The sequence below is a fragment of the Pipistrellus kuhlii genome, unplaced genomic scaffold (assembly GCF_014108245.1).
Source record: "Pipistrellus kuhlii isolate mPipKuh1 unplaced genomic scaffold, mPipKuh1.p scaffold_m20_p_19, whole genome shotgun sequence".
In the NCBI taxonomy this organism is placed as follows: domain Eukaryota; kingdom Metazoa; phylum Chordata; class Mammalia; order Chiroptera; family Vespertilionidae; genus Pipistrellus; species Pipistrellus kuhlii.
Genome location: NW_023425504.1, coordinates 18,346,454 through 18,370,236, shown reverse-complemented (window position 1 = coordinate 18,370,236; position 23,783 = coordinate 18,346,454). Strand labels below are relative to the sequence as shown.

The following is a 23,783-nucleotide window of genomic DNA, read 5'->3' as shown; positions in this document are numbered from 1 at the left end:
AAAAACACCTACTTTGAACTCATATAGGCCTAAAGACCATTATGCATGTATCATTATATGCCATCATAACATGGATGGTTGTTATTAATGTACTACTTTTGTTTGATGTGTTAATTCCTTGACATCATTTACTTTCCTCCATCACCAACTACACTGAAATCAGTCTTCTTTTCAGAAATAAAGATAAGGATTACTTAAACTGAAATCTGGCCCCTCTGGGTCTGGATTTGTCTTTGTTTCATTTTGTAGGTCACTCTCTGGGCGCATTGTTGGAGGGGTTTGGTGGTTCTTCACCCTGATCATAATTTCTTCCTATACTGCCAATCTCGCTGCTTTCCTGACTGTGGAGAGGATGGTTTCTCCTATAGAGAGTGCTGAAGACTTAGCTAAGCAGACTGAAATTGCATATGGGACCCTGGACTCTGGATCAACAAAAGAATTTTTCAGAGTAAGTGCTTTACTTTAATTGGGCCTGCTGATTTTTATTGTATCATCTTCTCACAAAGGCAAATTCACAGTGTTTTTAAGGGAGGGTTAGGAAAGAGTGTGAATGTTATCAGCTCACTAGTTGCTGACTTAATTCAATGTCCTTTAGAACTAAGACTTGTGTGTGACATAAGTGGCATGCCAAGAGCTCTAGCTTGAACTGCCAGGTTTGAATCTCAACCCTGCCACAAAGTGATTGTTTGTCCTTGGGCAAGTCATTTAACTTCTGTCAGCCTCAGTTCCCTTCCTTGAATAATGAGGGTATTGAACTGTGTAATATATATTCTCCTTTCTAGCTTTTACAAAAGCAGTGATTTTGTGTCTCAGCAGTTCACACAAGTTTGGTAATTGAGTCTGTCTAGGACTCTGAAGACTGAAGGACTATAAAATTACCTATTCTTTTTTATACATTGGTTTTCTATTGAAATGTATTACAGTTGTTTCAAGTATTCATGGACATGCTGATAGTTCAATTTTCAGAGAAGCTAATAATTGTTCTTAAATTTAATGAGAAGACTTATTTTCCCCTCTAATTCCCTCCCTGGAGGCCAACTCTTGGTAAGGAAACAGTAAATTGTTCACTAGAAAAAGTTATATAAACACTATCAAGAGAAAAGATTAAAGGAGATGGAGGCAGAAAATTTATAGAAGGATAATGTGATGGACAAACCACTTTTATATAAATTATCAAGATCTTTGTTCTGTAGCAACTGGACTATAAGAAAGGCTACCAATGGACTGTTTAAGAACTTAAATATTTTTTCAGTTACCCCAATCAGGAAAATATGGTGGTTGATTAGAAAATGAAACCATTCTATCCCTGCCAGCAGGGCTCAGTGGTTGAGCGTTGACCTATGAACCAGGAAGTTACAGTTCAATTCATGGTCAGGGCACATGCCTGTGTTGTGGGTTCGATCCCCAGTGTAGGGCCTGCAGGAAGCAGCCAATCAGTGATTCTCTCTCATCATTGATATTTCTATCTCTCTCTTCCTCTCCCTTCCTCTCTGAATCAATAAAACAATATTTAAAAAAAGAAATGAACCCATTTTACATGTTACCACTGCCTACTACTGTAATCACTGCAACTGGTTGTAGCTATGATCCAGAAGCCACCTGTGTAGTAGGTAGAGAGGAAGCATTTAGTCACTCTAGCCAACCAATAATCAAGTTATTGGATGGCAGGTATAGTTACTGGCTTTTTCTCAAAGGTCCAGAGTAAACAGATGTTGGTTATAAACCAGTTTGTTTTAAGAAATAACAAATAAATATATTTTTACATGTATTATCATGAGGTTGGTCCAATTACTTTATGGAAAACCAGATGGAGTGTGTTTCTTATAATTATGGCAATTAACTAAAAACTGTTTTTCATTCCCTGAAGAAAAAAAAGGTTAGTTTGTAAACCTTCCAGAATTCTCATCGGCTCTGAATACCCTTTACACTTCTACCACTGTTGACTGAGTAGGTCATAATCTCCAACCAGGGAGAGAGGCCCAATATTGGCAGCATCAAAATAATACAAAGACCCTCTGGAACTAAAGGTCTTGACCCTCACTATTATGGCAGTCCCAGAAACTTCTATGGGGATAATTCCCTGTCCCCATGAAATCACTCGCACATTTCAGGGCAGAAAGCCAAGGATTTCCATCCACTGAGTAGTCAACACATAATCTGCTCCAAGGAAATCTGGTTTGGTATCAACTTCAACAGAGCTTGCATTCACCATCCAATAGGCTTCAAGTTGCTATATGAAGAAATTGACCACTTAGGCTATCAAGACACCAGACTTAGACCTTCTGATAAGACATACTTGTTCCACTGGAAAGCACTTTTTCTTTAACAATGATTAGAAATTAGGAAGGTGTGTTTTAAATGGTAATCAATAGGTGGCATCAATTCCCATTAAGCTTTCAAAAGCATTCATTCTTATTGCAGGCAAAAGAGTCTCTCTGGGAAGATTTATTAGTACAAAGGCTTGAGAGTGTGACCAAATAGTCATTGTCCCCATGGCCAGATTCCATCCCCCATGCACTTTGTGTCATTCTCAAAAACCAGGAAAGCATCTACTAATCCATGAAATGATGGTTTCATTAAAGAGCATTGCATTACTGGAATCCATTTGAATCAACATTTAATTCTGAACAAGGCTATTCTAATTGGCTTGCAGTTTCTAATCTCACAAATTTCTAGTGACCTTTACAGCCAATGAATAATTTGTATGGAAATGGAGCTGTTTTGAAAATCTAACTAGAGAAGGAGGTGGATATTTCTAGTTATATAAGGAAGTGCAAAGCATTTTCTAATTCCAGCACATGCCACTTTTTCTTTTTCCCCAATTGGTTGCTGGTGACAGCATTGGGACTCTGTAGGAAAGTTCTTCAGGGCAACACAAAAGGTTGATGATCTAAGAGTGGAAGTGAAAAGTATAGAAAATTCAACTCTTTAGTTTGCTTGCACTAAAATGTTACATAAAACTAACAAAGCGTAAGCTTAGTATTCATATAATACTAGGGGTCTAACCAATTTGTCTCTAAGCCACTTGTCCTCTTTGTATCCTCCACTCCACCCTCCTTGAGCCCCGTAGATCAGAGAAGACAGCCAGCAAGAACACATCATTTCTTAGGGACTGAACTGCCATAGCATGTCACTTCCCTCTCAACCTTCAATAAACTCAAGGCAAGCTTAAGAACAGTAACTCCTTCACACATAAAAACTTGGGAACCTTTGATTACATGCTTTCTGAACTTTAGAGGATAAAACAAGATCAGATGCAACATTTACAAACATTACATGAGCTCATTTCTTTCCATTTTCACTCCATACTAAAACCACAGGGATCAAATAGCAATATCATAAAACAGCCTGGGGCCAGCCCTCTAGTTATTCCACTAAGAAAGAGAAATAAATAAAATAAAATTCCTTTATAATTGCCCTGCAGACATTTTTACTCATTCTGGGTAAGGCGACCATTAAAATGATGGTATTTTTTAAATGATTCCTTTGTTTCTCTCATTTTCTGAGCTATCCTTAGCTCTTATCATAAAAAATCACATAAAGTCATTGGCACAGAGGGACCTGTTCCTACAGGAAAGGCAGGGAGGGAGGGAACAGATGAAAGAGACATCTGAAATATTACCAACAACGCTCTTAACTTGAAAACTGATTTCCTTAGACTGCAGCTCCAAAACTAAATGTGCCAACCAAAAAATGGAGGCACGGCAGGGTACAAAACAAATCGACAGCTTTATTGTCATTGCCCAGAGAAATGCCACTATGATTTGGAAAGCTGCACTGAAATAATCATTCTCTACTAGGTTTTGGAAATTTAACCTGATGCAGATTTGTGTTAAAAAGTAGCACTGGGAGAAAAAGCAATTCCAAAATTATCCCTGCCTTCAAACCCCTAGAAATATTAGAAAACAACTGCAATGCTTGATTTCTTTTTCACATACTGATCCTGGCTAAAGATAGTTCAGGGGATAAAAGAAGGTTGTTGTTGTTGTTGTTTTATGAAATGTTTAATACTAATTTAAACCAGCTTAAGAAAACAAACATAAAAGGGGAGGAGTGGCACTCTGGGGCCCTAGACAGGACAGAAGAATTAAACTTTGTCTGGAGACCATCAAGGGGGCTGTCCTGTCTTCTGAGTTGCAGCATTGTAAGCCCCAGGAAGCACAGATGAATTACTCATGGAGAATGTTTTTGTTTCGACACTAGACTTTAACTGTTACTGTTTTCATTGGTCACTTTTTTTTTTTAATTCAGGCAGCAAAAAGAAGAGCCCTCCCAAAGTGATTTAGGAAGTAGTCCCTACTAAAAGTATTTAGATACTGCTTAAACATTCAGAATCTCTCTTATACACACACATACATACACACACACAAGCATTTTATATTGGTTATCTATTACAGGGCATTTTAATAATATGGGAAAAGGAGGAAAATCTCACCACAAATGTACCTTTGCTGAATATATTGACATTTTGACATGACCTTAAAGCTTTATTACAACTGAGCTATATACACAACAGACATCCCTTACCCCTGAACTATGCCCAGGACCAAACCAGAGACGGGCGGACCTGCATTACCACCAACCAGATCTGAAATATCATGGCTGGCATGTACACATAAGGAACTATCTGGCATTGAAATTGGGACACAAAAGAACTGTTGGCCCAGAAAGGAACTCACTACAGACTGATTCATTTGCCTCTCAGCATAACCATTATGGCTTGTTGAAGTTTAGGTTCTTACAAGGGTATTTCTTGGATCACATGATCTTACACATCTAGAGGAAATAATGAACAACATAAACAGACCCAGAGAAAGAGAACCAACAATTAGACTCTCAAACCTCAGAGGGAAAGTAAGGGAGGATGGGGGTAAGGGGAAGAGATCAACCAAAGGACTTGTGTGCATACATATGGGCCTAGCCAGTGGCCATGGACAATGGGGGTTGGGGGGGCATATATAGGGAGGGGTTTGGGATGGGAATGGGAGAATAAGGACAATTATGTGAGACCATAATCAATATAAATAAATAAATAAATAAATAAATAAATAATTTCTCACCAAACACTATAATGAATTTGAGATCTTGACAGACAATTTACCTGGGCAACTGCAAACAAATTTAATTCATATTCAAACCACGTACTAGCAACAAGAGACAAGCTGATACCAATGAATAATATGTCAGAGATACACTATTTGGCAACTTAATTTTTTTTTAATTTTTTAAAATTTTTTAAGTTTTTAAATTTATTTATTAATTTAGGTATTACATATGTGTCCTTATTCCCCCATCGCCCTCTCAGCTCCCACTGATGCCCTCACCCCCTTGTTGTCTATGTACATTGGTTAGGCTTATATGCATGCATACAAGCCCTTTGGTTGATCTCTCCCCCTTAATGTTTACATAGATGTTTTGATGCCACTTTATCAAAAACAATCTTACTTTCTAATGTCATATACAACTTTACCTAGCAAGAATCATAGACCTTATAAGTCAAGAATGGAGGTGGAGAGGCAGGTAGAAGGAAAGGTATGCTGAGGCCTGGCCAAACAGGCCTCTGGAAGAGGGAAAGGTATAGTTAGACAGCTGTTGGCCTTTCCTAGCCTTCAGCACCCATAGGTGTTTTTTCCAGGCAAGTCTCAAACTTAGTGGGAAGGACAGTTTCCAAGAGTGAGGTTGACCTGACAACTACACACACAACTGACAACACACCTAAATGAAAGGAGAAAATATAACAAAGGCAGGTTAATAATAATGCCTGAGGTATTTTTATTCATTATTTATTTATCACTCTTTCAATAACTCTTTTCTTGAGTATGGTCTATGTGCCATGCTCCAGGCTAAGCACCGAGGATCTATCTCTATAAACAAAATTAATTTTTTTGTTTTTTGTCAACTCATGTGAAAATATCTATAAAGGCTTTTTCACCATATTTATAGGTTATTTTTGTAGGATAGACTTAAAATATTGGCATGGTGAGAGATAGTTACTAGACTTAGTGTGGTGATCACATCATCCTATATAATATAGAGATAATATGCAAATTGACCATGACTCCAACACAAGATGGCTGCCCCCATGTGGACACAAGATGGCAACCACAAGATGGCCAGCAGGGGAGGGCAGTTGGGGGTGACCAGGCTGGCAGGGGAGGGCAGTTAGGGGGAACCAGACCTGCAGGGAAGGGCAGTGAGGGGCAATTGGGTCAGCAGGAGGGCAGTTAGGCGTCAATAGGCTGGCAGGGGAGTGGTTAGGAGATGATCAGGCTGGCAGGCAGAAGTGGTTAGGGGCAATCAGGAAGGCAGGTAGGCAAGCAATTGGGAGCCAGCAGTCCTGGATTGTGAGAGGGATATCCCAGATTGGAAAGGGTGCAGGCTTGGCTGAGGGACACCCCCCCATGCATGAATTCATGCACTGAACCTCTAGTAAAATATAAAAATTCCAAATCACTATGTTGTGCACCTGAAACTATATACTACTGTATGCCAATTATACTCTCAGAAACAAAATTTTAATATAAGTATCTCAGAAAACTATATGATCATCCATCCAGGACAGCTGACAGTTTATTTCTATAGAGTTTCTTCCCAGCCTGTGCCAATCTATTGGTCTGCTCCATGGTGAATAACAGTAGGGTTAATGATACTCCTCAACCCCAGCAGAAAGGTCAGCAAGGGGATAAATAAAACAGAAATGGTCTCTACACTTTGGGAGCTCACAATCTAGTAGGCTGTCAATTTTCAATGCTTATTTACAAATATTACCATATATAGTTCACATGACAATCCTGCAATGCAATCAGAAGAGGTATTATTATACCTACTTCAGAGAGGAAACACCTAAGGAAGATGGCATTGATGTTACTCAGTTTAATGGGGAAGAGCTAGAATTCTGAACCCAGATTGATACTCTGAGTTCAGATTGGGTCCTCTGTCCATTCCATCTCAGTGCCTTTCTGATATGAATATTCACAGAAAAATGGGGTGTTATGCATGAATCAAGCCTCTAGTGCAGCACATGTTAAGGAATTTGTATCATCTCCTAATTGAGCTTCATTTTTATTTTTCTGATGGATAAATTAGAAAAGGAAATTTGCACACACTTTTAAATGACATTTTTCTATGCTCTGAAAACCTCAAAAGGATCCAAGATCAGAAGTCAAAGAAAATGAAGACATCAATGAAACTAGAGTGAATGCCACAAACACAGAAAACCTCTGTTATTCATGGCATATTATAGTTTTTTGTAGTTTTATAACATCTATTAATGTAATTTTTTATTACAGTAAAAAAATGTCAAAATTTTCTCCATAGATTCCAATAAAGCATTAATAAAAATGTAATGTCCATTTTTTATACAGACTCTTAGTAAACCAAAAATATAACATGATAAAATGTATTTGGAGGGGGTCAAGAAGGGGAAAGGAGGAGATTTGTAATACTTTCAACAACAATGAAGTTTTTTTTAAAAAAAGAAATCAGCTAACAGCATTTTTCTTTTTACTTTAAATATCTTTAAATTTTATTTTCAACTATACTTCAATTAAGCGGGGGGAGGGGGGGAAATCACCACAAATTTGGTGGCTTATTAACAACAGAAATGTATTCTGACAATTCTGGAGGCTGAAAATACAAGTTCAGGGTGCCAGTATGTTTTGTTTCTAGTGAGAACCCTTTTCAAGTTTATAGGTTGCTGATTCCTACCTGGGTCCTCATATGGTGAAAGTGGTTAGGCTGCTCTGTGAGGTTTCTTCTATCAGTACAATAATATCATTCATAATTGCTCTACTCTGATGACTTGATCATCTTCCAAAGACCCCACTACCTAATATAGTCACATTTGACATTGACATTTTTATTTTCATTTAACAGTTGACATACAATATTATATTAGTTTCAGATGTACAACATAGTGATTACATTTATATGACTTATAAAGTGATAGTCCTGATAAGTCTAGTACCTATCTGACACCATACATAGTTATTAAAATATTCTTGATTATATTTCCTGTGCTGTACTTTATATCCCTATGACTGTTTTTGTAACTATCAATTTGAACTTCTTTTTTTATTTTATTTGTCAATTACAGTTGGCATTCAATATTATTTTATAATAGTGGTTCAGTGCATGAAATTCATGTATGGGGTGTGTGGGGGGGGGGTGTGTTGTCCCTCAGTCCAGCCTGCACCCTCTCCAATCTGGGACCCCTTGAAGGATGTCCTACTGCCAGTTTATAGGGATCGGGCCTAAACCAGCAGTCAGACATCCCTCTCACAATCCAAGACTGCTGGCTCCTAACCACTCACCTGCCTGCCTACCTGCCTGACTAATTGCCCCTAACCACTCTGCTGCCAGCCTGCTCGCCCCTAACTGCCCCCCACCAGCCTGATCACCCCCAACTGCCCCCTGTGCCAGTGTGCTTGCCCCCACCTGCCCCTGTGTCAGTGTGCTCGCCCCCAACTGCACTCCCTGCTAGCCTGCTCACCCCCACCTTACCTCCCCACTGGCCTGCTTGCCCCCAACTGTCCCCCTGCTGGCCTGCTCACTCCAAACTCCCCCCCCCACACTGTCCTGATCACCTCAAACTGACCCCCACTGATATCCTGCTCATCCCCAACTGGCTCCCCTACTGGTCTGCTTAACCCCAATGGCCTGGCCCCCCACCAGTCTGATCACCCAACACTTCCGTCCCATTTTGGCCTTAACACCCACAACTTCCCTCCTCTCTTAGCTTCTAACCACCTCTACCTCAGCCCGCCACCATGGTTTTGTCCAAAAGAATGTCTGGAAGGTCTCCTGGTAGGTCTCCCAGTCTAATTAGCATATTACCTTTTTATTAATATAAATAGAGGCCTGGTGCACAGGTAGGGGCCAGCTAGTTTTCCCTGAAGGGTGGGGGTTCCACTGGGGTACCTGGCCAGCCTGGGTGAGGAGCTGAGCTGATGGCTGTTTGCAGGCTGGCCAAGCCCCCCAGTGGGAAACCTGACCCTGTGGGGTGTGGCCAGCCTGGGTGAGGGTCTGAGGGCTGCTTTCAGGCTGGCCACAGCCCCTTCAGGGTTGGGGGATCCTGCTGTGGTGTGTGGCCAGCCTGAGTGAGGGGCTGATGGTTTTTTTCTGGCTGGCCATGCCCTCTGGCAACTTAAGCTCCCAGCCCCTCCTTTTTTCCTTTTCTGTGTTTTTTTTTTCCTCAGCACCTCCTTGAGTAGAGGCCACAGCCCACTGGAAGTAGGTATCTGGGATTTATTTATCTTCTATAATTGAAACTTTGTAGCCTTGAGAAGAGGCCAGGGCCAGCCTGGGCGAGCAGGGGGGGAGGGGTTGGCTTCCTCTATAGCGGGGGGCAATACAAGCCTTCTGCTCACTCCAACTCCGTGGCTGCCATCATCTTTGTTGGGTTAATTTGAATACTCGTTCCTGACTGGCTGGTGGGTGTAGTGGAGTGATGGTTGTTTTTCTTTTATTAGTCTAGATTAGTTTCAGATGTACAGCATAGTGGTTAAACAATCATGTATTTCACAAAATGGTCCCTCAATATTTCAAGTACCCACCTAGCATAGTCATTACAATATTATTGACTACATTTCCTATGCTGTATTTTACATCCCAATGACTATTTTATAACTACCAATTTGTGCTTTTCAACCCCTTCACCTTTTTCACTCAGCCCTCCAACTCCCATTCCCTCTAGCAACCATGAATTTGTTCTCTGCATCTATGTCTGTTTTTGTTTTGTTTATTCATTTATTTTGTTCTTTACATTCAATATCAAAGTGAAATCACATGGCATTTGTCTTTTTCTGCCTTATTTCACTTAGCATAATACCCTCTAGATCTACCCACGTGGTCGAAAATAGTAAGATTATCAATTTTTCATGGCTAATTATATTCCGTCGTATATATGTTCCACCAATTTTTAATCTACTCATCTATTGATGGTCACTTGGGTTGTTTTGATAGCTTGGCTATTGTAAATAATGATGCAATAAATATAGGGTCGCATATATCTTTTCAAATTAGTATTTTGGACTTCATCGGATATATACCCAGAAGTGAAATTGCTGGGTCATAATGCAATTCCATTTTTACTTTTCTTGAGGAAACTCCATTCTGCTTTCATAGTGGCTGCAACAATCTGTATTCCCAACAGTAGTGCAAAGGTTCCTTTTTTTCCAAATCCTCACCAACACTTGTTGTTTGTTGATTTATTGATGATAGCCATTCTGACAGTTGTGAGATGATATCTCATTGTGGTTTTCATTTGCATTTCTCTGATGATTAGTTGAACATCTTTTCCTATGTCTTTTGGCCATCTGTATATCCTTTTTGGAGAAGTTTTTTTCAGGTCCTTTGACCATTTTTAAATTGTATTGTTTGTGTGGTTTTTGGTGTTGAGCTGTATGAGGTTTTTTAATAAATTTTGGTTACTAACCTTGTCATCAAGATGTATCATTGATAAATATTTTCTTCCATTCAGTTTGTTGTCTTTTAATTTTGTTGATGATTTCCTTTGCTGAGGCTCTTTGGGGGTCTTTTGTGGTTCCATGTGTAATTTTAGATATTTTTGTGAAAAATGCCATTGGTATTTTGATAGGAATTGCATTGAATCTATAGATTGTTTTGGGTAATATGGACACTTTAATGATGCTAATTCTTCCTATCTATGAGCACATATATGTTCCATTTATTTATGTCTTCTTCAATTTCTTTCTTCAGTGTCTTATAATCTTCTGAGTACAGTTCTTTTACCTCATTGGTTACATTTATTCCTAGCTGTTTTTTATGGTTTATATTGATTTCAGAGAGAGGAAAGACTAGAGAACGAGAGAGAGAGAGAGAGGGAGAGAGAGAGAGAGAGAGAGAGAGAGAGAGAGAGAGAGAGAGGGAGAGAACAACATCAATGTGAGAGAGAAACATTGATCTGCTACCTGTCATACATACCCCAACTGGGGACTGAGCCTACAATCTGGGTATGTGCTGTGACCAGGAATCAAAGCAACAAACTTTCAGTGCACAGTATGACACTCAACCAACTGAGCACACTGACCAGAGCCCTAGATGTGTGTGTTTTTAGTGTTGTTCTTTTATGTAACTGTAAATGAGTTTGTTTTCCTAGGTTCTCTTTCTGATAATTCATTATTGGCGTATTAAAATGCAATCAATTTCTGTACCCTGTCAATTTACTGAATTTATTTGTCAGTTTTAGTAGTTTTTTGGTGGAAACTTTAGAGTTGTTAAAGTTTCTGATATGCCAAGCGTTATGTCACAGTGTGGATAAAACTGGAAAGAACATGAAAATTATTTCTATTCAACATCCAATGATGGCTTTCTTGTTTTTCCTGGGGTAAGAGGCATTTGGTCTGTTTCCTCATCTGTTAAGGGGAATACTCTCTATTCTATCTTCTTTATAGGATTGATAAGAGGATTACATCATAGAAAGTTCTTTGAAAACATAAAGGCTTCAAATCCCAGCAGACTTTAGGAAAAGAGCCTCGCAATAGGGCAGTTAAAACATAAACTGTCAGACAAAGCTCTGTGGAGTTGTGAGGGAGGAGTAATACTAAAAAATAAAATAAAATAAAATAATCTCTGCTGGTTCAGTGAAAGAGAGGTGGGGGCGTTTTCTAGCTTTGGAGGAGAGAGGAAGTTCATTTATATCCTCCTTTATTCTTCTTACCTCATCTCCTAGTCAGTCAGTCCATCTATAGCCATTTGTTGTGGCCAGCAGGTTCAACAATTTCAACATGCAAAACTTAGAGCTACTCTTGAAGGCCATCTAGAAACTTTAGGTGCTTCCAAAGTGGCATGCAGGCCATCTGCCAAGAACTAACCAACCATATGGATTTCATTAGCCCATCTCTGTTAATCCTCCCAGGTAACCTACTTGCTTACAGAGAGCATTTCACAACCTAGAAAGCCTAAGGGGATTAAGTTTTTATTCTCTTTGAGGCTGCCAACCCTCTCAGACAACACCAAGGTAAATAACAGAATTTTCAAACCTTTGTGAGAATGCTGACACTCTCTTCTCTAGAGGAACTCATCTCAGGATCTCACTTTCTTATCCGACAAAGTCAAATCACCTAATAGCCTTCCAGTTAGAGGAATAGAGCCCATCTGTTCAATTAAACTTTCCTTATGTTTGCCTGACAAGCTTGAGCAAGTTAATTATTTACAACTAGAGGCCCAGTGCACAAAATTCATGCACTCGGGGGGGGGGGGGTCCCTCAGCCTAGTCTGCACCCTCTTGCAGTCCGGAAACCCTCAAAGGATGTCCAAGCAAGCCTAAGCTGGCAGTTGTACATCCTTAGCACTACCCTAGGGGCAGGAGAGGCTCCTGCCATTGCCACTGCACTCACCAGCCTGTGAGCCCAGCTTCTGGCTAAGCAGCACTTCCTCTGTGGGAGCACATTGACCACCAGGAGGCAGCTCCTGCATTGAGCGCCTGACCCCTATTGGTTAATGCACATCATAGCAACTGGTCATTCAGACATTTGGTCGATTTGCATAATAGCCTTTTATGATATAGGATTCTTCTTCATTGCCATGCAGAAATCTAAAAACTTGACCATAAGGATCAAGTAAAATTTAAATTTACTAAAACTCAATAAGAACATTCAATTAACTGGAATGCTTGGTGCAGTCCACTTTGAAAGGAAAAGGCAATTTACCCAAGCAAAATATTGATATGAGTATTGTTTTGTTTTTCAAAAAAACTACTAGCTACTGTCCTGTGGTCATATTCATTTTCTACACTTTTAATTAAATAACATATTCATATCTAACATACCAAGTTAGGTACCAGAGCTACAATAGGGGAAACATGACAGAATCTCTTCCTTCAAAGAGCTGGCATTCTGTTAGAAGGAGACAAATAATCAACATGTAAACAAATACATGTATAAAATAATTTCAGATGCCAATAAGATATTATAATAATGACAAAGTTAGAGAGCACTGTTTCTTTTGTTTGTTTTTAATGTGTGTTTTTTTTTATTGATTTCAGAGAGAAAGAGAGAGGGAGAGAGAGGGATATAAACATCAATGATGAGAGAGAATCATTGATCGGTTGTCTCTTGCACACCCCGAGCATATGCCTTTGAACAGAATTGAACCTGGGACCTTTTGGTCCATAGGCTGATGCACTATTCACTGAGCCAAATCAGCTAAGGCAAGAGCACTGTTTTAACTAGAAGTTTGGGAGGGAAAGCTTCTTTAAGGAGGTAACATTTTATTAGAGACCTGAATAACAAGAAGAAGTGGCCATGTGGAAATCTGATGGAAGAGTTCCAAACAAAAGAAATAACAAGTGTCAAGGTTCTGGGGGTAGAAACAATGCTGATATGTTTAAAAAATAGGAAAAGACCAGTGTGGCTGAAGAATGGAATTCTTCATATATAACTGATTTATAGTGATAAAGATTGTGTAAGGTGGTCAGATTTATGATGTAATTTGGAAGTAAAGTCACAGAAATTGTTGATGGTTCGAATAACATTTGTGAGCAAAAGGGAAGAACCAAGAGTGACTCTCAGATTTTTGGCCTATTTTCCTCTCAGTGGTCACTAATGAAATCTATAAGTCCTCCATTCTTTTTTTTTTTTCTTTTTTTTCTTTTTTTTTTTTATTAAGCATGCTAGAATTTATTACAGATTCGAATCCAGGCTCAAACCTTGGCTGACACAGCAGCCGGCAAACACCCAGGTGAGAGCCCGATGGAGGGGCAGTCCCCCTAGAGCGCTCACACAAAAACACAGACAAACACACACCTACCGCGGCCAGTCAGGCTTTCCAGACTGGGGTCCCTCATGGTCCTGGCTGGGGATTCCAGACGAATTCATGATCCCCCAAGGACCACCAGGGAGCCGAGTCCGATGCAATAAACAAAAGAGCCTTCTCCATGCTAGCATGGGCTGTCCCACTCACGCCGGCAGCATGGCGGAAGAGGAAGTCCTCCATTCTTTATATGACCCAAGGATACTTGCTAAACTGTAGTACCCAAGGGCTGAAAAAATACATTAGGACTAATTAGGAAATTTTTCCAAGTCAGACTATAAGAAATCTTAAGGTTAATCATTAAAAAGATTTCGTAGTCCAGAAGCCCCTAATGATTCATGCCTTTACTGTGTCATATTCCTGTCTTCTTAGAAGATGGCTTTATGATATTCACAGGTGACTAACTCCATTTTGCAACAACATAACTGGCACCACCACCCCCATTTCTGCCACATGGCAGGAAAGATAAATCAGATAAATTCAGGTAAATTTAGTAATTTCCTAGTCATTTCAGGATTTTTCACTCCATCCTCACTAGGATGACATCTAGGTTCTAGGAAGTTTGTATGGTATCATTGCATTAGGGGAAGCCATATAACCGCAGACCATCATAATCACTTCCAGATATCCACTGCTTAGATATTAAGTAGTCTTTCCCTCCATATTAGTATATCTGAGATGTAACCATACAAATCCTCAGCATCCCCACATCCAGGCCACAAGACCTCTGTGGGCCTGACCCTGTATTTATTCTGACACATGTATTTTCATTCATTCTCTCTCTCTCTCTCTCTCTCTCTCTCTCTCTCTCTCTCCCTTCCTCCTATCTTCCCTCCCTCTTTCTCTGCTACCATTATATGGCTGCTGGAAGAGTCAGTTTCTCTCCTTCTTCCAGTCTGGGGACACTCAGACTTCTCCTAGAGACCTCATGTGGCCATTACTATTCTATCTCACTAGCACTAAACCAAATGTGGGCTATTCTCTTAGATTCATCATGTCTATGCTATACTCTGGGAAGTGTTTCTACCCCGGGGTCCTCAAAAAGCTAGGAATCCCATCATCCCTCCTCCATTTAGAGAACCATGTCTGACTTCTTTTTTACTTCTCTCTTCCTCAATTTTTATCCAAGGGTAGTTAGTCTGGATTTTTATCTATCTGCTTTCCATTTTATTGAGTGTGGAATAAACTTCATATTTTTCTTGTATACTTTAGAATTTTGAAACTCAAAAACCTTTTTTCTCAAAAAGCCTGACTTTAATCTAAAACTTGGTTTTCAAGATAATGTTGTTTATGCTATAAGTTTTTTTAATTTAATAAATCTTTATTGTTCAGATTATTACAATTGTTTCTCCTCCCCCCCCCCATAGCTCCCCTCCACCTGGTTCCCCCTCCACCCTCTGCCCTTACCTCCCCCCCAACTTTCCTCATCCATAGGTGTATGATTTTTGTCCAGTCTCTTCCCACACCCCCACACACACACCTTTCCCCCTGAGAATTATCAGTCCACTCTTTTTCTATGCCTCTGATTCTATTCTATTTACCAGTTTATTCTGTTCCTCAGATTTTTAATTCACTTGATTTTTAGATTCACTTGTTGATAGATATGTATTTGTTGTTCATAATTTTTATCTTTACCTTTTTCTTCTTCTTCCTCTTCTTAAAGAATACCTTTCAGCATTTCATATAATACTGATTTGGTGGTGAACTCATTTAGCTTTTCTTATCTGTGAAGTTCTTTATCTGGCCTTCAATTCTGAATGATAACTTTGCTGGGTAGAGTAATCTTGGTTGTAGGTTCTTACTATTCATCACTTTGAATATTTCTTGCCACTCCCCTCTGGCCTACATAGTTTCTGTTGAGAAATCAGCTAACAATTGAATGGGTGCTCCCTTGTAGGTAATTAAGTGTTTTTCTCTTGCTGCTTTTAAAATTCTCTTTGTCTTTTGCTCTTGGCATTTTAATTATGATGTGTCTTGGTGTGGTCCTCCTTGGATTGCTTTTGTTTGGGGTTCTCAGTGCTTCCTGGACTTGTAAGTCTATTTCTTTCAGCAGGTGGGGGAAGTTTTCAGTCATTATTTCTTCAAATAGGTTTGCAGTATCTTGCTCTCTCTTTTTCTGGGACCCCCATAATTCTGATGTTGGTATGCTTGAAGTTGTCCCACAGGCTCCTTACACTATCTTCAAATTTTTGGATTCTTTTTTCTTTTTGCTTTTCCGATTGAGTGTTTTTTGCTTCTTTGTATTTCAAATCTTTGACTTGATTCTCGTGTTCCTCTAGTCTTCTGTTGGGACTCTGTATACTTCTTTTTATTTCAGTCAGTGTATGTTTAATTTTTAGTTGGGGATATATTTTAAAATACCAATTATTGTGTATTGCCTCCCCTCCAAGATGTTGATTCCATAAGTTCCATTAATCTGCATTTTTAAACTAGCACCCCAAGTGACTCTAACATAGATTGCTTAGAGTGCTCTTTGAGGAGCATTTGACTATACAACATATGAGAGAATTTCTGCTTTGATTATTTGGATTTGCTTTTTCTTAATCCTATGTGAAGGTTGCAGGGAGGAGGCTAGAGGCTGGGCTTATGGTACAGAGAGAATCCTGAGTAGGATATATCTGGGGCCTGTTTGCAGAAGTATCTTGAAAGTGATCACAGCTGACTGAGTTGTAGCCTCCTCCTCTGAGTATTCTTGACAAAGAGGGAGAGAAATTAAAAACTTTCTTCTCATCAACAAGGACCAATGGAAGATGATTGTTCCAGGAGGTATAATCTGAGGTCCAGCTGGCTTTGAGGCTTAGGGTGCCCCGCGTGCAGATATCTATAGGGAAGTTAAAAAAAATAGTCTCTAACTAGAGAATATGAACAATAAAAAACAATTATGAAAACTATAAATGGAAGACAAATGAGACTATAGGGGAATAATGCCCAGAAGCCTAAAAACGTTTATAATTTTGACCGAATTCTTTCTCCTATGATTCATATGACACCCTTTTCCACTGTGGGTCTTGGGTAACCAGAGCTGTTGCATTAATGTCTTTATGGATCCTTCAGCAACCCCATGATTCAAATGTCCTATCCTCGAGTAATGCAGGTGACTAGGTCCAAGTGTTAGTTGTTGTTCAAGATTTTCAAGCAGTATGACCCAGGTAAAGGCTGTAGGTAAAAGAAATTTCTTAGGGAAAAAATGGGACAGAAGTATAAAATAGACCAGAATCTGAAACTAACCTTAATCCTCCCTCTTTTTCTTTCCTTCTCTTACCTGCTGGGTAAAGTTATTAGGGTTGCTTTATTATTGCTTTTACGGAGAATTGGAGAACCTTTTATCTCAAATGTCCCTACCTAGAAAAATTTAGGAGGCCATCCCTAGGTGCTAGTCAGCATCAGAAAACAAAAGCAATAGGAAGAAGTATGAGCACCAGAAATTTCATAAAGAGAGAAAACAGTGCAACAGAAGTAAGAGATTGCTCAGGAGTTTGAAAACTCCTGAGAACATGAAGAAAACTACCCTACAAGCCCCTCCCTTTATATCCTTCCCTATTTGACTTCTAGGATCTCAGGTGGCCAGGGCTGCTATGTTGGTGATTTTACAGAGGCTTCCAGGAATCCCAAGCTCCAAATTTCTCAGTCCCCAGAACAGTAGGTGGACAAACAGAAGAACTGGCCTTCACAGGGAAGTTAGAGTATTAAAATATGGCAGGAAGCTATGTGCAAGAGAAATGTCCTTAAACATGAAAAGCGGCAGAATGAGAACTTGCAACAAGAGCTTTGAACTCTTGGCTGTTAATTAAAGCTCTCTCCTAGTATCACGTTACCCCATACCTCCCCCCACTTTGTCTTTTTCCATGCTTTTTATTATGAGGCAGCTGTACCCTGTTACTACTTCAGGGAGCCTTATGCCTAAAAACTTGCAACCAAGAAGACTTTAGTTAAGTAAACATGAATTTGGTCACCAGGAAGAGCTCAAAATTAGGAAATTGTAAATGCTGTCAGGAAAAGGAACATATTTTAAAACTTGTGCAGAAGGAAAAGACAGACCAGGAACCAGGAAACTGCTGCTTTTCATTTGGAAGTACTTTTCTAATATATCACTGCCTAGTCCTTACCCCAATTCCCTTTTCCAATTTTAACCTGCTGGGCCTGCACATTGGGCAGCCAATGCTATTGCATTTGTTTCTTGCAGAAACATTAGGAAGACCAGGGGTTCAACCTTTCCCACCTATGAAACTCATTGAGTAGATAGATCCAAGTACCCCTATGGGAGGGTGACACCTCCTGGAAGTAAGTGAAGGTCATTTGAGATGGACCCCTCCCTCTAGTATCTCTACTAAGGAGGGTTAGTGAGAGCTCATCTTTCTAGAAACAAGTGATAAGGTGGACATTTGTAGCCAGAATAAAGTGCTGGCCCTTTAAGCCTTAAAGAAAGAAGTGAGAGTGCTGTGATCTTTTATTCCTCCCTCCCTTTTGTAAATTCTACATTGTCATTATCTTTTCTACATACTATTGATATTGGGTAAACAGACACATGATGCACTTGGTGGTAGTAGCAGTATTCCAATTCCCAGGAAGGAGAGAAATGCTTTCCAGACCAGAGGCCAGATTACCCAGCCTTCATCCACACTATTGGTTCTGAGAAAGTTGGTCAATTTACTAATCAGTTCAATCTGTGTAGGCATTGCTAAGACTCCTACAGGATGAAGATGGCGTGGGAAACTGTTAACAAGGTAGGAACAGTATTCCAAACACTAATTATTTGTAACACTAATGAATAATTAAGAACCACCATCCCTCCTTTCTAACTCCCTTTGCAGTGCCATAATCTCCCAAACAAAAGTATGGATTTCAATTACTACAGAAAAGAGACCTATATGCACCCCCCTCTTGCTGAAGAGTGGGTAATTTATCTCTCTTTTATGAAGACCAGATCAGTTTTTATAAGGCTAGTGTCCAATCTTTTTCCATTCTGTTCTACTGGGACCCTTGCTATTAATGGTGAATGGCACCAGAATGTTAAACCTCAGTCCTGAAGTTTTGGTTAAGAGAGAATTCAGAGTCAAGACACAAATACAAGCAAAAGTTTATTTAGAAAGTCACAGAGGTAGACATAAGCTATGGAACAAGTGAGGCAGCTGAGCTGCATGGGCTCAGAAAACAAGTTACAGAGACAAAAGAAGGGCCCTTGGATATTAGGTAAAGGAAAGCAAAGGTGCATGCCTTGAGGGAAGAAGAGGAAGAAAGGCACAGGTATGCAAAGGAGAGAGAGAGAGAGAGAGAGAGAGAGAGAGAGAGAGAGAGAGAGAGAGAGAGAGAGAGAGAGAGAGAGAGAGAGACTGCTGGAAAGAAGGGGGAAGGGAAAGGCTTGGGACCTTTGTATTAAGGGTTTTTATTTGGAGGTCTCAGGGGAGGATCTCAGTAGCATATCCATCAGCTTTCCAGGTGTGTCCTTTCAGAGTCATAGTCTCTACTGATTTGTCAATGCAAGGGCAGAGCGTCATTAGTCATCATGTCTGGTCCTGATATCAGAGGTGGCATTGCCCTGCCTGGCCTTGCTGCTTTTCTGGGCTTGGATCTGAAACACAACTGAGGCCTAGATGTTATCTCTAGGGCACAATGCTTAAGGAATTGGTTGTGCAAAGGCTTGTATGTGAGTTGTATTAGACTATTCTCCTTCCCCCTTGTTCCTCCTATAAGGGGATCTACCACATGACTAGTGATATGCTAGGGCCATGGTCGGCAAACTGCGGCTCGCGAGCCACATGCAACTCTTTGGTCCCTTGAGTGTGGCTCTTACACAAAATATCATGGCCTGGGTGAGTCTATTTTGAAGAAGTGGTGTTAGAAGACATTTAAGTTTAAAAAATTTGACTCTCAAAAGAAATTCCAATCATTGTACTGTCGATATTTGGCTCTGTTGATTAATGAGTTTGCCGACTGTGCTAAGGGAATAAAGGTTAGGGGAGGGTCCGAATGGCATGACCAGAGATATGAAAAGTTGGGAGTCTAAACTGCATGACCAGCAATATCCTAGGGCAGGAAAGGTCATCCTGAGGGTGAGGTACCACCTTACAATTATCCATTGCTAGGCACCCTGGGCTTTCTGCCCTGGTGACATTCTGTACCAAGCCTATCATTCTTACTTTGCTCAGGTCTATATAACTTCTATCATATCACTACTAGAAGCCCAGTACACGAAATTTGTGCATGGTGAGGGGTGTCCCTCAGTCCAGCCTGCACCTTCTCCAATCTGGGACCCCTCAAGGGATGTCCGACTGCCTGTTTAGGCCCGATCCCACTGGGACGGGGCCTAAACGGGCAGTTGGACATCCCTCTCACCATTCAGGACTGCTGGCTCCCAACCACTCACCTGACTGCCTGCCAAATTGGCCCTAACTGCTTCTGCCTGCCAGCCTGATCACCCCCTAACCACTCCCCTGCCAGCCTTATCAACACCTAACTGATCCTTACTAGCCTGGTTGCCCCTAACTGCCCTCCCCTGCAGGCCTGGTTCCCCCCTAACAGCCCACCATTCCTGGCCCAGTCACCCCTAACTGCCCACCCCTGTCAGCCTGGTCACCCCCAACTACCCTCCCCTGAAGGCCTGGTCACCCCTAACTGTCCTTCTCTGCATGCCTGGTCACCCCCAACTGCTCTCCCCTGCTGGCCCAGTCACCCTTAACTTGCCTCTCTTGCCAGCCTGGTTGCCCCTAACTGCCCTCCCCTGCCAGCCTGATTGCCCCTAAATGCCCTCCCCTGCTGGCCTGGTTGTCCCCAACTGCCCTTCCCTGCTGACCATCTTGTGGTGGCCATCTTGTGCCCACATGGGGGTGGCCATCTTGTGTGTTGGAGTGATAGTCAACTTGCATATTACCTCTTTATTATAGAGGATTACCATGGATACCTGTTCCAATGGCACTTATGGGATGCAGCACATTACCCATTGTATTAGGACTTCCAACCTTGAATTGCTTTATACTGGCTTTTTTGTCTTCCTAGACAATTACTGGGCTTGCCCTTCTTCCAGTTCAAAGATTAAGTAGGACAAGTTAAAACCATTTGTTATCTTTTAAGGCTTCCCTCTTCTTCCAAAACCTTTGGCTATGCAATACAGCTAGACCTTACCTTAAGTAATCTATATATCATAAAATACACAACTGATTAAAGCAATAAATAGGATTTATTATTGTATTTTGATGTTTACAGATCATTAATTGCTTGTCAGAGAAACCAAAAATTAAGAAATAAATACAAAACAGCCAATGTATCAATAGCAAAATAAAATTTGATTTTCAAAAATGAAGCCAATCCATGCCATAATTTTTGTCCCCCTAGGAATTAATCTGTTACATGATGAAGGCATACTATTATCTAGGCAAAGCAGCACAAACAAGGGAAAATAAAATTCAAACGGGATTGAAAAACTAAGATTGAGCCAGTCTACATAGGTGTGGAAACAGCATTCTATTCTGGTAGCTAATTTCAATTTCAGAGTCTCCCTTACAAACATGGGTCATTTTCTTCAGTACTTTTGGATCCATGACTTCCTGACTCTGTACTATATATTGATATTTATGATGTCCTATGTTGCCAAGGCAGAAATGTTGAGAAACTAAAAATTCTGCGTTCCTTGATTTTGTGTTTAAATTTGTAAACTTAATGTTGACTTAATGGCCTATTTTGCATATCTGTTTGATTGTGCCATCTTAAAGATTCATTTAAACCTGGGGAGGACAGCATGACTCTTATCTGCTTCTCATTAATAACATGCTTTTCAGTGAGTAGGTAATGTATACCTGGATAGAAATGCAGATTGACATTAGGTGGCGAAGGGGTAGGAAATCCACTTTTCCTACAACACTGACAAGCAATTTCCAGACAGAAGGTAAAGAAACCAGGCCTCAAAGACAGATGACTGTCAAGGAGGGTTCCTAATTAAATATTCTGTAGTCTTTATATGAAGGACTGTGAAGGAAAAGTCATTTTAATAGAAGTGATGTTTAAAATATTGGGTTCATAGAAACAAGCTATTTAATTATGAACAAGGAAAGCAGATAACTCTTAGCTACAGCTTATCCTAATAGGCTCTGAAAAACATTCAGGTCTGCGTAAGCATTCTTTAATTTGTTGAGTTAACTTCTCTTTGTGGCACACTAGTGAAGATGAAGGGTGGGAGGTAATGGGCATTAAGCATTACTGATGACAGAGGTCTGCCATTGGTTGAATCAGATTTGGAATAAAAGGCAAGCAGGAGAGTCTTAACGAAAAAAAATACATTTTTTTTAAGTATGATTGTCTTACTCCACTTTTCTGGAAAAACAACAGATAGTAACAGTCTTGCTCAAGATATAAAGGGCCTGTTTTACAAGTTATTTTATTTCTTTGGTAATATGGTGCAGGCACAAAAATGACCAATGGCTGTTAATAAATTATCCCACAGGTCACAGGTTTCACAGGTACTAGGAAATACATGATGTGCAGAAATGCAACCAATTTCCCTTTACTCTTTTAAATCCTTTAGAATTCAACATGGCTTCCTTCTGCTGTTCACTATTGATATTTACTGAATAGAGGTGATGACTGTATGTATCAGAAACTTGAATCAAATGAAGTAATGGTTTGATTAGGTTTTCTTTGGAGAATTTTCATACTTTGGTTTTGTTTTTGTTCAACAGCAGCAGTAAACACACAGGCTTTAATATAAAAACAATCTAGTTTTCTAGATGATTCTTTAAAACACATCTACAACTTTGCTTCAGCTTATGAATCTGTTTCTGGATTTTTGTTTTGTTTTGGTTTGGTTTGGTTTTGATTTGTTTTTTCCTAATGGGGTTAGGTTTGCAAATCTGCAATTTGGCAGCATTTGTTTTAGTTTGTGGTTTTTAATATATCTTGCTTCAAGCCCCAGATCACTGTCTGACAATAACCAAACTGAATGGCTCTACCATTCCACTTGCCTAATTCCCCTAGACTTGACCCTCATATGAAATGCAGGTACTATCCTTCTTCTGGTGACTTAGAAAAAGCAAATTTACAGTGGTGACCTTAATGTAACTGTAACTTGGTTTGAAAATGCTAAGCAAAGGCATTTGGAATAAGTACTTGACAATGCTATTTGGAATTTTTAGAGGAAAGTATCTCTGGAGATTTTACCACTTTCAATTTTGATTATATCCAATTCTTCAACCCATCTTTCAGAGCTGAAACAGGGAAGCATTATATTTTTTAAAAAACTGGGGGAAATTGTAAATGTTGTTAACTGTCTCCCCACCTTTATTGGAATTCTTCCCTTGGAAAAGAAAATCAGAGAGAGGGGCTCCAAACAACATTAAATATCAACTCAAAGAGCCAGAAAAAGAATGTCAGGCTGGGTGGAAATTAAGAGAGAATACTCTCTTTTCTTTTGCACAAATATTTCCTTGTATTAATCTGCTCTCTTGATGGAAAGTATGATTCTCAAACAGAAATCATAATATTCTTTTATGACATACCTAGACCTGGGAGTTCATTTATTTTCAATTTTACACAAATAGAGTAAATTTAAAGGAAATAGTTTCTATGTATGCCCATGGGATTGTTGCCCAAGCAAATAATACATTATTTCTTTCTCCTTCTTCCCCTTGCTTTCACCAATACACAGTCATATGGCAGTCACTGATTGAGGCAAAAAGAAACTGACAAGCAGTACTTGTCTGAATGCTTAGAAATGTGCCAGCCAAAGTGAATGAAAGAAAGACAATGAAATTTAGATTTGGGTCATGCTTCAGAAATCAAATAATTTCCTGTGTGCCTTGCTCAAAATTAAGTGGAAAACATTTTTTAAGTTAAAATTCAATGATTTCTTTTTCCAAACTCACCTCATCAGATGTGGAAGAAAAGCATGTGTCAGATGCATTTGGCAAGCCAGATGTGCTCTTCTTCTGCCCCAAATTGTTCTGTTCCCATCATGAGGTTAAATGTGAATACTAGTGGCCTGTTACAATGTATATCAATAACATTCATTTATGTAGTCCTTA

At 39.8% G+C, this 23,783-nt stretch overlaps 1 protein-coding gene across 6 annotated transcripts in view; it reads left to right on the top strand.

Moving 5' to 3' along the window:
• GRIA3 (glutamate ionotropic receptor AMPA type subunit 3) overlaps nucleotides 1–23,783 on the top strand; it is a 327,676-nt gene that overhangs the window by 263,263 nt on the left and 40,630 nt on the right. For all 6 annotated transcript variants that reach the window (XR_004988881.2, XR_004988882.2, XM_045583555.1 and 3 more), the window contains exon 12: nucleotides 250–448. Coding sequence is in view for 4 of the 6 variants with exons in the window: in XM_045583555.1 (XP_045439511.1) it covers nucleotides 250–448 (199 nt within the window). In the remaining 2 variants the exon portion in view is untranslated. The remainder of the gene's footprint in view (nucleotides 1–249; nucleotides 449–23,783) is intronic.